At 34.4% G+C, this 17,884-nt stretch overlaps 1 protein-coding gene across 6 annotated transcripts in view; it reads left to right on the top strand.

The window, feature by feature from the left end:
- The window catches only part of CNTNAP4 (contactin associated protein family member 4), a 236,190-nt gene that overhangs the window by 194,458 nt on the left and 23,848 nt on the right, over window positions 1-17,884 (top strand). For all 6 annotated transcript variants that reach the window (XM_045534031.1, XM_045534032.1, XM_045534034.1 and 3 more), the window contains 2 exons: window positions 5,687-5,857; window positions 6,575-6,793. In XM_045534031.1, coding sequence (XP_045389987.1) covers window positions 5,687-5,857; window positions 6,575-6,793 — 390 coding nt within the window. The remainder of the gene's footprint in view (window positions 1-5,686; window positions 5,858-6,574; window positions 6,794-17,884) is intronic.

The raw sequence follows: 17,884 nt of genomic DNA, 5'->3' as shown, positions 1-17,884 counted from the left end.
TTCCAGTTTCTTCTAAAATAAGATTGCATGTGTGTTTGTATCTTTAAATAATTGAACCATATACACACATGTCTATGCCTTTGCTATTAATAGCAAGAGAGTTTTGCACAAAACTAATATAAGAATGACAAGAAATATCTTCTTCAGAGATTTTTTGTGAAAGCTTTTGATTATAAAAATGATTTCTATTCTGCATAAGAGGAATTCTCACTTGCTATTTGCCACACCAGCCTTACTGAGTGTGTGCGGGCAGGGGTAGAGAGGTTGTTTACTCTATGAAAATGTCCATCAGCATCTTTGTTCTTTTTTTATACCAATATGGAAACCACAAACTGTAATTATCTCCAGCCAGATTTCATGTTCTTCATTTTTATTTGCTTATATTGGTTCCTATTGAGGTTCATAAATAGTTGAAAACAATAATGGACATGCTAAAAAGAGGAACCAGTGAATTATAAAACCAATAAATAGGCTATTGCTTTTCTGATAATGTAAATATAATTAAATCTTAGAATTTTATTTCTGTTAAAATATGTATTTCCAGCTCATTTTCTAATGATTCATAAATGATAGAAGATGCATTTGACTACTAAACTATTTTTTACATCAGCATGTCAACATTTAAAAAATTTTACTTTTACGAAAGGGTTCATTGGAAGTTTATATGCATTTTGATCTAGGTCTAGGAAATCTAACCTAAGAAATCTGAAGACTTCTTAGACTTGGCATCATAAACCATGATCCATAAAGGCAAAAAGCAATAAATTGGACTTCATCAAAATTAAATTTTACTCTGTGAAAAGTTCCATGAAGAAGATGAAAAGACAAGCTCCAGACTGGTTAGAAATAGTTGCAAACCACATATCTGACAGAGGACTAGTCTCTAAAATATATAAAGCATCCTCAAAAGTCAGCAGTAAAAGAAGAAAAAAAAAGGAAACAAAAGGAAACAATCCAATTAAAATACAGATGTTATGAACTGAATTATTTTCCTCCCAAATTTATATGTTGAAGCCATAACCCCAATGTGATTGTATTTGGAGATAGGGCCTTTAAAAGGTAATTAAAGTTAAATGAGGTCATGGAGTAGGGCCCTAATTCAATGGAACTGGTGTCCTTATGAGACTGCAAGGAGACACCAGAGATCCCTCTGTCTGTGCTCGCACAGAGGAAAGACCAGGTGAGGTCACAGCAAGAAGGCAGCCATCTACAAGCCAGGAGGAGAAGTCTCCCAAGCAGCCCTGCTAGTGCCTTGATCTTGGACTTTCAGCCACCAGAACTGTGAGAAAATAAATGTCTGGTTTTTTTTTTTAAGATGCCTGGCCTGGGGTATGTTGTTATGGCAGTCAGAGCAATCTAACACAATAGGCAAAAGACATGAGGTTTCACTAAAGAAGGTGCACAGATTGCCCGTGAGCACATGAAGTGATACTCAGCACCATCGACCACTAGGCAAATGCATATCAAATCCACAATGTGCTATCACTACACAGCTTTCAGAATGGCTAAAATTAAAAAAAAAAAAAAAAAAATATATATATATATATATATATATATATATAAAACAACACATTCTCCAGGATGTGGAGAAACTGGATTACTCATACGTTGCTGGTGGGAACGTAAAATGCTGCAGCCATTCTGGAAAACAGCTTAGCAGTTCCTGACAAAACAAAGCGTGCAACTCTCATACAACCTAGTGATTGTCTTCCTGGGCATTTATCCCAACGTACTGAAAAATGTATGTTCACACAAAAACTTGTACGTGAATGTTCATAGACACTTTATTTGCAATAGCTGAAACCTGGAAACCACTCAGATGTCCTTCTACAGGTGAGTGGTTAAATAAATTGTGGTACATCCATACCATGGAATACTCAGCAATAAAAAGAAATGAACTATTGATACACAAAGCAATGTGGGTGAGTCTTTAAAGGGTAATCCTAAATGAAAGAAAAAGAAGCAATCTCAGAAGGCTATATACTGTATCCCTTTATTTGCAGAACATTCTTGAAATGATAAAATTATAGAAATGTGAACTGATTAATGGTTGTCAAGGGATTAGAGAGGGGGTGGGGAGGGAGGGAAAAGGATGTCGCTGCAAAAGGGAAGCATGAAAAATACTATGGTGATAGAAATATTCTGCATCTTGTCATTAATGTCAATATCCTGGTTTGGACACTCCACTTTTGCAGGATACTACCATTGGGGGGAACTAGGTAAAGGGTACGCAATATCTTTCTTTATTATTTCTTACAACTGCATGAGAAATCTACAAGGATCTTAAAATAATAATTTTAATTAAGTAAATGTCTCTAGTTTGTTTTTTAATGATTTTTAAGCATTCAGAAAGATTTCATTTGACTAGTAAATTATTCCTTGCCTTGCCCTGGCATTTCTATATTTCACTTTATTTTACCTTTAGGAAAAGTAGCGTTAGCATGTTGTATGCACTTTGATTTTAAGAGTAAAACATATCGCCTCAAAAAAACAATGTATTTTTCAACTGCCATCCTTTTAAAAGCAGCCTTATTTAGATAAAATTCACATACCATACAATTCACCAATATAAAGTGAACTGTTCAGTAGCTTTTAGTATATTTACAACGTTGTGTAACCATTACTACACCTGATTTTAGAACATTTTCATTGCCTGCGAAAGAAACCCCACACTGCTGAGGTACTGCTCTCTCTTCATTAACCCACCTTCCCAACCCGAGGAGACACTAATCTACTTTCTTTCTACATAAGCCTCTTCTTTTTAAAAGGATATTTTATAAATAAAAGTTTAACAAAACAATTATTAGTAGTCGTAATCTTAATATAGTACTAAGCTAATTTTCTTAAAGGGTTTTTTTTTTTACTTTATATATGAAATTAAGTACTTAATACATCTTCCTCTTCTATGCAAATAACTATATGTATACCATTATATACATATATATATATATATTTTATTTTTAATTCTGGAACGATAAAAGGTAGTATTTCCAAAACATTTTTTTTCAAATCTCTAGTATGCTGTATTGAATTTAATTGAAAATGGTGCAGCTTAGGGAATTTTTTTTAGTTAATTATTTAAAAAAATTTATTGATACATAATATTTGTACATATTTATGGGGCACATGTGGTATTTTATCACATGCAGAGACTGTGTCATGATCAAGTCAGGGTATTAGCATATCCATTGCCTCGAGCATTTATAATTTCTGAGTGTTGGGACCATTTCAAGTCCTCCCTCCTAGCTATTTTGAAATACACAGTATATTGTTGTTAACTATAGGCACCGTATTTTGCTATCAAACAGAACTTATGCCTTCTATCTATTAACCAACCTCTCTTACTCCCCCTCCTGCCCACACGTGCATCCTTCCCTGACTGTGGTAATGATCATTCTACTCTCTCCCTGCATGAGATCCATGAATTTTAAACCACCTTATCCACGGAATCCTCTTTTGAACACCTGCAGCTTCCAGCTACTGCCTGCCTGCTAAGTTCTGTTCTACCTCCTCCTGCCTGCCCCTCCTTTCTCTAAAGCGGCCCAGGTTCTCCTCGGTGCTTCTTAGCACAGTCTGTAAAGAGCTGAGATACCATATGCCATTAACATTATTTGATCATGGAAATATTGGACCTTGCTTTCCTTCTAATTGTTTTGAATTGGCAGTAATTTCTTAATCCAATAAATTTCCTTCAATTTCTACCTATTGTGAATCTGTAAAATAAGGTTTGTGAACTAAACCAAATAGACATTATTACGTGTGTGAGAGCATTGAAGATGCCTAAAGTAATAAATTGGTTTCATTTCTATAAAAGCATTCATTGTACAGATAGCAGCAATTCAAAGAATTGTTTATTTGTTTCAACTAGTTCCCTGAAGTCTTCTATGTGACTCTTTATTGAGCTGGTTATGATATGACATGAAGCAAAGGAAATATTTTGTTTTATACTAATATTATCTAATTTAAACTGTTAAGTAACTCTGAATGTTCCTCTTTCTGTATACAAAATAAGATTTGCTAATATTTTATAATTTAAAGTTACAGCCTTATTTTAATTTTTATATATAACATTTCAACAAAAAGGTATCTAATTCCTTCTAAAAATAGGTCAGGTAAGAACTTTTTTAAGAACACAGATGTGTTGTTTTCCCTGACTTGATATTTTGCATTTTCTTGCGTTTTTTCCTGAAGCATGTCTAAATGCAGAAATAGCTATAAAGAGGACATGAGGAATAGGCTTGACGTGACTGATAATATAGAGTTTCATTTGACTCTGGGGAGGAAAGGAAAACTCAATGTAAATTCTCAGCTGAATAAATCCATCTTTAAAATTGTCCACATACAAGCTGAGAATTGACTTTTGAATCAGGTCCACAAGAAAACAGGAAAAAAAAAAAAGAAGATATAGGCACTGTTTCATCTGGAATTTATAGAAAATAAATTAAAATCTAAGGAGCATGTATAAGCAGAGTCAAGTTTGTGATTTTTAACTAGGTAGCTAGGTATCTGTTCTCTGCTAACATAATGAACTGTTGTTTTGAAATTGCTGTTTTCCAACTCCAGAGGATCAATACATTTTTCTTCCAGGAAGGTAATTTAGATAGGAGAATTTTAGCCAGTGTTGGGAGTGTGTATGGGGCGGTTGCTTAAAACTAAAGATGGTATTTATGTTTGATGTGCTAAGAACTTGCTGGTGGCAGCAAGAATGCATAGTTCGTTTCTCTGATTACACTCCTCATCAACCACACATACTCAGTCAAATTTCGCTCCTGTCAGCTCATGCTGTTGCATTTATATTGCATGTTCCATTCCTTTTGCTATATAAAATTTAAATTTTTTTTTCAAAAGGAAAGCTGTAAATGTAAAAAAAATCAGAAAGTGAAGATAAGTTGTATTTGAACAGCAATTATAAGTAACTTTATAGTCTACATAATTTTTTTCAGATCTCTGAATTTATATCCCAACCTTTTTGAACATTTTCTGGCTCTTTTGAACATTTGTAAACATTTTGAGAACCCTTTTCATCTACTGTGTGTCTACTTAATTCTTATTAGCAAAATAAGATAATTTTGAATAAACAGAGCATTTTCATGAGAATATTGGCATAGCGCAGAATAAGTCGTATCTTGGTTTTTAATTAGATGAGGATGTTTAGAATGCCAGTCTCTGTTTAGAAAATCACAAGGCTCCTTAATGAAAACAATTAGTTAAGAGTGTAGCTTTGTGAAGTGTGTCTGTTAGAAGTGTTAGAACAAAAAACACTGTGAGCTTCTTTAGGGCTTTTGTTATTCAAAGCAATGTAGGTGCTTAAATTTTCAAATTATAAAAAATTGTTTAGTAATTAATGTTTTGCAGATCTTTTCATAATATCACTTTGGCAGAGGATAGTATTTACGCTGAGAATATTTTTCTTCGGTAACGTTCAGACCATTTCTGTAGGAATCATTCCTTTTCTATGTAGGAAGGAAGCCAGGATCTCAGTCCCTATAAAATCTCCAATATAGACCATGTACATATATGCATACTACATAGCTAATAGAAAAAGAAAAAAAAAGCAGATTTGTATAAATGAGCAACATTTTTAATAAAGTAAAAGTGCTAAAAATAGAAAATGTCTTTGTCATTCATTTTGTTTCATGAATGTGTTTTCATACTTTTTGAAATTTTTCCTTTTTTCTTTAAACAGGGTCATTTTGGAATTCAGCTTCCTTTGATACTGAGGCTTCGTACCTTCATTTTCCTACTTTCCATGGAGAACTTAGTGCTGATGTGTCTTTCTTTTTTAAGACAACAGCTTCATCTGGAGTATTTTTAGAGAACCTGGGGATTACTGATTTTATACGGATAGAACTACGTTGTAAGTGTCCTTTCCCAAAGAAGTCTAGGGGATTCTATCAGTAGTAAATCCTTTCACTAATTTTTAAAATACTCATGTGTCTACTTTACCAGCTGAATCTTTTCATGGTATCCCTTTGAAAAAAATTCCATGATATTAACTTATACTTTTTATAAGAAAATAATTAGATATTTAACATGGGATAATTTGGGAAATTATTGGTATTCTCTTGACCCAGTTTTTAAAAGTTTTAATTTCAGATAATTAAAATTTAAAACATTTTACCTAGTTACAAAATGACTTCAATCAAGCACTCATTTTGATATACTCATAGGCTGCTATTCATATCTTAATATCAAATATATATTGCATACCTTTAAAATGATATAATCTAAATCGCTGTCACAATTATTTTTACATAAAATGCCAGAGGCTATTTAGTTTTCTTGCCTTGGAATAAGTAGTTTTACTCTTTATCAATATGAAACATTAACTCAGAGGATGAATTTCTGAAAATCTGTTGTTTTTTCTCCAAAATGCAAAGGTATTTTACTCTTTCATCCCACGTCAGAAGACTTATTTCTGTACTGATGTCATTAGTTCCTTCTACAACATTCAAACCACTATCTTTATATTTAGTAATTGTTATGTTGTGGTGCTATTCCTAAGTATATATTGGAGGCTCAGCACTCTACCATGTGAACTCATTTGAACAATATTTATGTCTAATATTTCCAGCTCCTACAATAGTGACTTTTTCATTTGATGTGGGGAATGGGCCTTTTGAAATCTCAGTGCAGTCACCCACCCACTTCAATGACAATCAGTGGCACCATGTTAGAGTTGAAAGGAACATGAAAGAAGCATCCATTCAAGTGGATCAGCTCACACCAAAGACACAACCTGCTCCAGCAGATGGTCACGTCCTCTTACAGCTCAACAGTCAACTCTTTGTGGGTAAGTTCTCCTTTTAAGCAATTGGTCATTTGATTATATGATGTCAGTGCAGAGATGGGGTGAAATAAAATAATACCGACTGTAGAAATAATGATAATAACAATAAACAGCAGTTAACAAACCACCATTTATTGAGAACCTGTGTTCCAAACTGTGCCAGGTGTTTCAGTTGTTCCTCATATAACCAACCTGTGACATGGGTATCATCCCTGTTTTGCAGTTGGCATACCTGAAGTTTAGGGGGTTAACTTGCCTTCAGAAATCCACCTAGTAAATGAGATTCAAATTTGTCTTTGACTAATTCCTAAACTTGCAAACTCACATTCTTAATATTAGAGATTACATGATTTGTTCCAGTTTATTATTGCATTGGTGATTTAGTATGATATTGGAAGTGTTTATCTCTGTTCTTAGAATTGTTGAGGACCCCTCCTTCTAATTCCAGCTAATGCCAATCATTGGAATGCCCCCCACTACCACCGCGTCAAAAACAGGCCAAGGGCAGGAAAAAATAAAAAGAGCACAGTGCATAGACTCTATAGCTTATCTAGTTTCATCAGTTTCTCTGATGCATTCCTTTATTTTGCCCATTTTTCTGATATCTTCTGGTCACCAACTTATTTGTATCTGAATGTTGTTCCTTTCACTTGGCATTTATAAACTTAATAGTGGAATCCTGCTAGATGTGTTTGTTTTACTTTGCACCTTTGCTAATTAGTTTACAGAATTTATGGACCATGAAGTTCAAAGAATTCTCTCTTGCTTGATCACTTCTCATGTATTTTAATGTAAATAAAGGCATAACACCATAAAGCAGAATAAATAAATTATTAGAAAGTGTATTTCAGGCATTGTCAAGGGTTATATTTTTGAACAAAATTCATCAGATCCCTGTTATACCTTCTATTGTTTAACAATCTCATTTTACTAGCGCTCTCTCACTGCAAAGGATGATGCTGATTTGTGACATATTTGAGGAAGATATATTGGGGATTTCTCATAAATTTATGTACTTATTATTTCCATCATTTATTCTTCCTTTCACTCAATAAATAATGAACAGCTTCTATGAGGCAGGCACTATAATAGACAATCTAATCATGATCCGTGGCCACTTGGCTGACTTATTTAAGGTTATGAAAATAATGAAGAATATATGAGAAGAAATATATAACTTTTCTTTTAATAACATGCTAGAAGCTCAGTCAGGAAATTGGCGAAGCTATTCTTGAATTACAAAAAATGAGAGGTGGCCACAACAAAAGGTATGGCAATTTAAAATCTGTCAGTAGCTTGGGAATAGCCTTACTATTCTTGGAAATTGAGAGGCTGAAATAGTCCTGGAATTTTTCAGTGAAATATGCTGCAGTTTGCCTGTAGATGACCTTTCATTCTTGGTATGAATTTCAAGTTCTTAAGAGAGCGAGTCACTATACATTGTGTCTGATAGGAATGCTGGCCTTAATTTGATTTAAAGTAGTTATAATGAAGTACTAGCATGACATCAGAAAACTGCTTTAAAACAGATTTGAATCTTTTGGCATCAATCATGTGATGTAATTTTAATGAGGACCTATGAGATTTCATCTTTATTGAGGCAATTGTTTAGGCCTTTGACATCATCATATGTGTTCAGATTTAGGGATGACCATGTTACTTGAAAGTTTTAAAAACGGAGCCCTTGATTATGTTTAAGTCAAAGTCAAGGAAAATTAAAAAGAAAGATCTTTGGAAAAAAAGTTACATCTACTGTTAATAAAAATTTGTTTATACGGTTTCCTCCTTCCTGCTCACAGGTAACGGTGAGTAAATTGACATGATTTAATGTGGTGACACTAAGACAAAGACTCATAAAAAAAATAAAGACGTGCAGTCTTGGGTAGAGAAAATCATGGACTGTCAACAAGCCACATAAAGGGATTGTTTTTATCTTTACCTGTACTACTGAGCGGACTACTTTCTTAGGAAAGGGCCTTAATCAAGTTAATAGAACAATGCTTACAAGACAAAATATTAATTTATCAATTTACAACATTACTATCCAACAAATCAGATTTTTTTAACTGGTAAATGAAGATATTTTTTCCCTGCAGGCAGACTCAGTGAAAGACAAATTATAATTAAAAAGGTTACACTGAATTAGAGCACAGTGAGTGAAAAACTAGTAAAAAATCAGTAGTAATTAGAGCTAATTTAATGAAACACTTACTACCAAAAGGTTCTCTGCCTTCCTAAGAGTATATTTATTTTGGTGGATGAGATAAGAGACAGCCAATAATAAAAAAATAGAACAAAAAATTCTCTATACATATTTAAACATATACATGTATACACACATGTATGCATGCATGTACATGCATACACACTCCTGTATGCATATATGAATTTCCAGATAATGATAAATGCTATAAAGTAAAAAGCAGAGTAAGAAGTCAAGCATTGATGTGAGTTGGGGACTTCTGTTCCAAGTAGTGTGGTCATTTGGCCAGAGACTAGAAGAAGAAGAAGAGAGAGAGACCCTATCAATATGTGAAGGAACAGAATTCCAGATGGAGGGATCACACTCAAAGTGGTGGGAATAAGCTTTAGGTATTCAAGGAACAGGGAGAAAACTAATGTGGCTGGAGGGAGTCAGTGTTAGGGAAAGCATGATGGGAAACAAGATGGAGTTATAATGGGTCTCCTGCGGGCATGGTAAGGAATGTGCACTTTAAGAGGTCAGAGGAGTGGCATAGTTTAATTTACATTTTCCAAGACCTCTCTGACTGCTGTGAGGGAGTGGAAGGAGGCAATTGTAGCAGTTCATGTGAGAGATAATAGTGTGCAGGCTAAAGTAGAAATGTTAAAATACAAGTAGGGACATATTTTTCATGTAGATGCACACAAGTTGCTAATGAATCAGTTGTTGCTGTTAGTGTTTTACCACTTACCCATGACAATGTGCTTGAACACAAGATGTTTCTTTGCAGGTTTCTGGGTTCCTCACCTCAGTTCTCAGTTTTTAATTTCACCTGAAGTTAGCTTCTCTTGTTTTCTTTGTCCTAATATAGAGCAGTGATTAGAGATGTTTCTTGGCCCCCAAACCCAGATTACATATACAAGCCATATTCTTGCCAGGCTGCAGAAAGCCTCTGGTCCTTTTTCATAGTGCAGAGAAAATCTCACCACCTTCCCCTCCTTCAGTGAGATCCCACCTGCCCCATAATCACACTCTTGCAGGGAAATGAGGCTACTTTCTTTGTTCATTGATTTTGTTCTAGCACGTGTCATATGTAGAAAGACCCTTCTCTTGGAAACTGTTTCCTCTCATATTGATACCTTCAGATATGTTAGACTTGAGTCTTGTTCTGCTCTCAGAGCTGGTGACTCCATGGGTTACTGGGAATCTCTACTTTAATCCAATATCATTGATTTTTCTGGTTAAAGTTTTACAGGGTAATTTAATTTCCCTTACTTGCAAGTTTAAGAGTTTAATTTGAAATTCCTTCATCCATCTTAAAGATAATTATAGCTAATTAGTGTTTTCAAGTGTGCATGACAACTATCATTTGTATTTGGATATTAGGACGAATGAATGAAGTAAATGTGATTGTGGAAAGTCAGTGTATAGTTTTCAGCATGACTTTACTCTTCTAATGAAAATGTTTTGAACTAGAGACTAATAATAATAATATTGATGATGATGTTTGAACCAGTTTTGGGATCTAATGTACAACATGAGGATTATAGTTAAAAAAAAGTGTATGGTATTTGGGATTTTTGTTAAATCAGTAGATTTTAGCTGTTCTCATAAAAAAAGTAACTGTGTGGGATGTTATATATGTTAATTTGCTTCACTATAGTAACCATTTTACTATCTATTTGTATCCCATAACATCATGTTGTAAACCTCAAATATACACAAGATTTATTTTAAAAATGAATAAATTACTTGGAGATACAACTTTTATAATGTAGGACAAAACTGAAAGACTAAGTTAGTCTTAGTCATTCTAAGACAGATTATGTTACTGTCCCAGTGTTTAGTAGCTTTTATCAAAAATACGTCTTTTTTGTATATAAATTTAGCAGAAAACTGTTGTTGACTATTTCAAATAGCAAATAAAGTTACTTTAAAATATAACATACATGAAACATCAGAAATTTCAATAATACAGAGATATATTAATTTGAGATATTATCTTTACCACTTTTACCCACAAATACAATGTTGTAGATATTTGAATATATATTAATTTGGATTTAAATCATATTCTCTGTCTCACTGACAAGGTCTGTGTTGATAATATCTATTAGTAATATTTTTTTTGAGATTAACATTTTTGGTAATTTTTCAGAAGTGGCTACTGTAATGAGATAACATGAAAGGGTCCAGTGTACTTTCTCCATTGATTGTTTTACCAGCTCTACTGAAGAGCAGTCATAAAGTGTATTCACATCTCAGGATGAAATGCTGAGGAAAGATTAATGCTTTAATTTCTGAGCAAAATCAGGAAAAATAAATAGAAAGCACTTTTAAAAAATGTGATCCAGCTGGGCAGCAATTATATATGACAACTGAAATAGGAATAAGGAAATGATAAATGGAGTTTCGGAGATGAGACTAGTGTTAGCCTGCACCCAAGAAATACGAAACAGAAGGCTTTTTAACAGTCCTCGAGGTTTCAAATATCAGAACTATTATCTTCAACTAATCTAAACTGTCAGATGCCATGCAAAGTGAGGGAGGAATAAAATAATGAACAAAAACTCTTTCATGAATAAGTGAAAAAAGTGAACACCAATGTAATGCAGTAGAGATTAGACACAATGAGCGCCAACGCAATGAACATCTCCTCCTGTTCTCCAAATAATTCCAGCCATCACATCACATTGCTTTTTGTGATAAAAAGGATGATTCACCTTCTGTTTGTAGCTTTGCCTTCTCCATTCTTGTTCTTAATTGTGACATTGGATCTTTACTGTTCTTTTCACATTCTTTCATTTTGTCTTTCCTGTGTGTGTGATTTATGTGTATCTTAAATAGTCCTATTCAGAGCTGCTGCTCATTACCTTGAAGAAATAAGTTTAGTGACCTGATGCTAATCAGTGTATTGAATATGTGCCCTTGACCTTGTTAGGACTGAGAACCCAGTGTCCAGTCACTGCTGTTATCATAGGCTCACAAACCTTCTGTAGCCACAGAAATGATGGAGAGAAGAGAATCAATCATTTTTTTAAGCTGAAATGTGACAGTGGTCATTTTCTATTTCGGTTTGTAAACTCAGCATTTTCCCAGAAGCTTCTTAAATTAGCCTTGAATTGATTTTCATTCAACCAGCTCTGCAATTTTTGTTTCCAGTCTAAATTCTTTTACTGACAGGTTTTTTTAATGGATCTAACTTTATTTCAATACTTTGTGACTTAGAACCTGGAGGAGAAGGTAGGACCCCTGACATAGTCAGAAGTCATTTCGTTGCATTTGAATTGCATCAGATCTGAAAATATTTATTGAGTATCTAGAGTGAACAATTCCTAAAAACCATACACAAAGGCTAATATTGAACTCTAAGCATATTGAAACTCTGAGACAGTAGTTATTAATCTTACCTGTTTTTTTCATGAACATGTCCTTGCATTTTTGTTGGATAGGTATCTAGGAGTGGAATTATTGTATACCTGCATTATTACCTATATATTACATATAGCGTATATGCATGTGCTAAGCATTAGGAGATACTGCCAGATCACTACTGATCATTGTAATATCTACCTTTATGAAGTGGCTGTTCAAATCTGTTGCCCATTTTCTACAAGGTTGTCGTCGTTATTTTAAGCAAAAATTATGAGAATTCTTTATGTATTTTGGATGAGTCCTTTTCATATAAATTTATTACAAAATCTTCTCTGTGAAGTGGTTGTGCTTTCATATTGTTAATTTTGTCTTTTGATGAATAGTTCTTAATTATAATATATTCCAGATTTTTCTTTTTTTTAACTCTAGCTTTTGATATGCTAAAATAGAGTTATGGGAAAAGAATATCAAGCAGCCTTATATTTGAATAATTTTTATTGCAGCCTAATTTTCTTTTGCAGTAAATGTGTTCCCCCATTACCAATTCAGTACAATAAAGGTCACATTTCTCTTTAATGTGATCAAATCATTTATTTTAATTATGTGCTTCTTCTCTTCTTATCTTTTTCTTTATTAGCCTAAGAACCCCCCAGTGTACTTTTCCATGTCCAGTGGCTAAATCTTTGTGATCATGGACTGAAGTCAGAATTCAGATGAGATATCTTGAGACAAGAAATTATAACTAATACCACCAACAGTTCATTTCTTTAAAATAGACTTTAGTACATGCAAACTAGAGAGCTGCTGTGGCCTCAATATGTGAGAAGTCTAAATAGACCCATTCTTTCTGCTGTAACTACCACTGGGGCATGTTCTCCGCACTGAGTTTGGTTTGGGGAAAAATGACAGAATTTTCTGCCTTTGACACTATTGCTTACACCAGCTTCCTTTTTAAATCATAATAGTTCTCTGAACATGAGAGAGAATAGAGAATAGCCCTCCTCCTCCCTACGCTTCTAGGATTTTGCTTAATGAGGAACATCTCATTGCAAAATTGTAGGTGGGATTCCACTTTCACAGACCTCTACATAAACTGACACCACCATTTCTGCCAATAGGTAAAGCCTAACTCAGTCTCTACTCCACACCTAGCAAAGTTATTCAGGTGCGAGACCTCCATACTGTTATGTAAGTAGACAGGGGCATTTATATTCAATCACATAGAAAGGTTAGGCATTTGTTTCACAAGATACTCCGTGTTTGTGAAGTTCTGAAATTCATTATATCTGATATAGCTTGGCAGGTAAATTGATAGAAAATTAATTGGAAGATAGTTTCAAACATAATAGCTCAGTGGAAACATCCAGAATCAATTAATCAAACTGCAACTCATTTTAATTGGACATACTCTAACCCTGAAAAGGCACTGGAATCTTTAATTAAGCTTTCAAGCCCAATTCTATTTACACTGGCCATGTTTTTCAGAAGAGTTCCATCTGGAAAAAAAAACAAAAAACATTAACTTGAAACCTAATGGTAAAGTAAAAATCCTCAGTACATGTATGACACAACTGTTTGTGTCTAATTAGACATTATGTTTTCTGATCATTTAAAAAGGTAGTTTAAAACTATTTGATTAGGTAAACAACTCTTTAAAAGTACAGAATAAAAAGTTCTGTTTACAAAGTTGGGTGTTGATTTTCTTCTATTACAAATACTTTTTTTTTGAGACAGAGTCTTGCTCTGTTGCCCCAGCTAGAGTGCAGTGGCGTCATCATCACTCACTGTAACGTCAAACTCCTGGGTGCAAGCTACACTCTTGCCTCAGCCTCCCGAGTAGCTGGGACTATAGGCAGATGCCACCATGCCTGGCTAATTTTTTTCTATTTTTATACAGAGAGGGTCTCGCTCTTGCTCAGGCTGTTCTCAAGCGATCCTCCTGCCTCGGCCTGCCAGAATGCTAGGATTACAGGCGTGAGTCACCGTGCCTGGCCTTCTATTACAAATACTATTTTAAGCATATATTTCACACACGTATGCATTTTTTTCATGCTATTAATGATAACCCCATGCTCTGACCTTCTCCACCTTGTGTCTATTTTTACCCTGAAAACCATGTAGTGATCTCATGTTTCCCTGTCTCAATTTGTTACTAGACTGTGAGCTCTTTGACAGCAAGATCAATTGCATATAATTTCGTATCTCTGGTGTCAGACCCAGTGCCCAGCAAAGAACTGCTCCATAAAGCGTGGAGAACTGAAATTCTATTCAAACCAAAGACGATCTGAGGCTTAGAAGAAAATGGAAGAGCTCTCTTTTTTCATTATATTGTGAAGAGACAAGGGGCTTCCTTGGAATGAAAGGCTACCTGTGGGTTCTAATCCTACTTCTGCCTCTAATTTTCTAATAGTTTTTCAGCAGCACCTGGGACAATCCCTGAAATTCTCTATACCTCTAGTTCCCCATCATCCATTACAAACTAAACAAGAAAAACCAAGTTAGAACAGTTGGAAATGGACTGTAGTCAGTTACTGGACCCCAGTTGTTTAGTTATTAGGTCATTAAGTATGAAATGTCACTTTTGAATCAGAAGTGTAGTTTCTTATATCTCAAACAAGAAGCAGTACAATTAATCGAAGTATGTGCCTATACTGTTGACACAGTTGATAGTCTCAGGTCGCCCATGGGGCTCATTTTCAAGATTAAAATCACCAGAATAGAACTTCTCAAACTATCGACATACTGAGCATTTGTTAGCCACATCCTTCCCAAACACTTTGCTGATATTTTTAGCTGTCTACTCTGCATTGGTTCCAGGATAGAACTCATATTCAAAAATAATGCAAATTTTTGACTTATCCATGGTTTCACAAAAATTGCTCTAAAAAAATTTTGAAAGATAATAATAAACCAAAATGTGCATTTGAAAGACTGAGGATGTACCCTCACAATAAAAATAAAACAAGAGGTGTCAAAGTGAAATGTCAGAGATATCAACTGTCAAACTTAGTACTTAAGAAAATCAGGTGTTTCATACTTAACCTAATATTATTATGTTATTGGTAGAATGAGGTTAAACCCCCAAAAGAGAAAGACTGTGAATGTTTCAGGGGAGCAAATGCATAACAAAGTGACTTAATGTTACTGATACTGTAGACTCTATACCATGATTTATAATGTACTATAACATAAAGTACACCAGTAACACACCTCTAATCCAAACTTCACAGCACCTTGCTCCCTCCAAAATTTTCCTGTGCCAAAGCCAAAACCCAGGCTGCAGGCTGCCTTACTCAGGAAGAAAATCTCCAGTAAGGATGCCAAAAGAATCTTGGCCAAAAACTTTGAGCCCTGGGAACTCACTGAGTTGAATCAGCAGAGTGGGAGAATAGGGAGCTGTGAAACTAAGGTGAGTAGCAGCTTCGATGTGCAAGAAAAAGAGAGAAGTCCTGAGAATAAGGGCAGAAGAGAGACTTAAAGAATAGCATGTCCTCAAAAAACTACAAACACAACTACCATATGATCCAGCAATCTCACTACTGGGCATTTGTCCAAAGGAAAGGAAATCAGTATCTTGAAAAGGCGTCTGTACCCCATGTTTATTGCAGCATTATTCACAACAGCCAACATAAGGAATCAACCTAGGTGACCAGAAACAGATGAATGGATAAAACAACTGTGGTATATATACAAAGTGGAATACTATTCAATCACAAAAAGAAGGAAATCATGTCATTCACAGCAACATGGATGAAACTGGAGGACATTGTGTTAAGTGAAATAAGCCAGGAACAGAAAGTTCTATATCAAATGTTCTCACTCATATGTGGAAGCTAAGAAAAAGTTGATCTCACAGAAGCAAAAAGTAGAACAGAGGACACTAGAGACTGGGAAAGGTAGTGGGGAAAGGGGTATAGGGAGATATTTGTTAAAGGATATAAAATTACAGCTAGATAGGAGAAATAAGTTGTAGTGTTCTATACTGCTATAGGATGACTACAGTTTACAATAATTCGTTGTTTCAAATAGCTAGAAGGACTACATTGAATGTTCCCAACACGAAGAAATGAAGAATGTTTGAAATGATGGCTATGCTCATTACCTTGGTTTGATCACTATATATTATATGTATTACAACATCACTATGTACCCCACAAATATGTGCAATTGTCATATATCTATTAATTTTTTTATATAATTAATTTATTCAGAAATGTTTATTGGATTTGGGCCTCATTCTCGGTCTCAGAGATGCAAACATCCCTGTGTGGCAGAAGGTAGTCCCCCCCTTCAACCCCTGAAGCCCTAAGTCCTCGTCTCCTTCTCCTATGATGTAATGTGGTTTAATGAATAAATGAATAAGTGTATTAGTGATTGCACAGTGATTACGTGTCTGGCACTGATCTTTGTGCCAAAGATACAACAGTAACTGAAGTAGCCCTTGTCAAATGTGTGCCCTAATGGAGGGAGACAAAGTGAGTTAATAAAATGTAAAGCCAAACAGGTGATAGCAAGGACCTGCTTATTTATCATCTTTATGGCAGATTTTTTGACTCTGAAATAAAAAACAGCTGTTTAGTCTTTGAGGATAAGGAGATCCATGTCTCCTTTTAGAGGCCTTAGGACCTTCAAGTTGCCTGTCAATAGAATTGTTGAAGTTATTTAGACTAGGGTACTATTTTCCCACTTAACTTCTGATCATTAATTCATGGTATTCCTGGACACAAATTTGTGTGTAAGTCCACCTGAGGCTTACATTTCTACCAGGGTAGTGTTTATACAATGATGGTCAAGGGATCAACTAAATAAGAATCACCCATGACTTGGCTTACTAATTGTTTAGATGCACAGCCCTATTTTTGGACCACAGCATCAGTATTTCTTGGAGTGAGCTTCTGAGCCTATCTTTAAGAGGCTCTCCATGATTCTTAAAGTATTTCTTAAAGTTTGAGAATCTCGATCTTAGGATAATGAGATCACATTTCATCCAAATGTTGTAGACCTCTTCAAGGGTGACTTGATAAATGCATAGGGATGTATGTTCAACATTATATCACTTGTCTCTTCATCAATCCCCTTTTGCAATTTTGTTGAAAATCTTTCCAAGCATAAAAAACATGAACACTGGACCAAGCTTTAGAAAAGAAAATCACTGGGAAATACGCCAGACAAAACAAATAATCTGATAGTCAGTGACAATCTTTTTGATGAATGGATAACAACCAAAAGACCACATCAATGCATAGTCAGAAGAATTCGAGGATTCCTTCATAATTCTCACAAAGTTAAAACTGTACCAGAATCAGGTTTTAATAAATGAATGACAAACCACATTAACTCATCAATGTGTGCTTAAAATAAAATTGAAAAAAAATAGTTTCTATATAAAAATAAGATATAGCCTTTACTTTGTTCTTTGAAGTAAAGAGACAAAAAAAAAAAAACTTCTCCAGTTTAAAAATTAATAAATATTTCTTAGAAAACAAATATGTAACAAATTCAACTTTAAAAAAAATCATGTTTTATCTTCTTGAAGT

This window comes from Lemur catta, chromosome 20 (assembly GCF_020740605.2).
Source record: "Lemur catta isolate mLemCat1 chromosome 20, mLemCat1.pri, whole genome shotgun sequence".
Lineage (NCBI taxonomy): Eukaryota > Metazoa > Chordata > Mammalia > Primates > Lemuridae > Lemur > Lemur catta.
The sequence above is the reverse complement of the archived record's forward strand: the minus strand, read 5'-3'. Positions and strand labels throughout refer to the sequence as shown.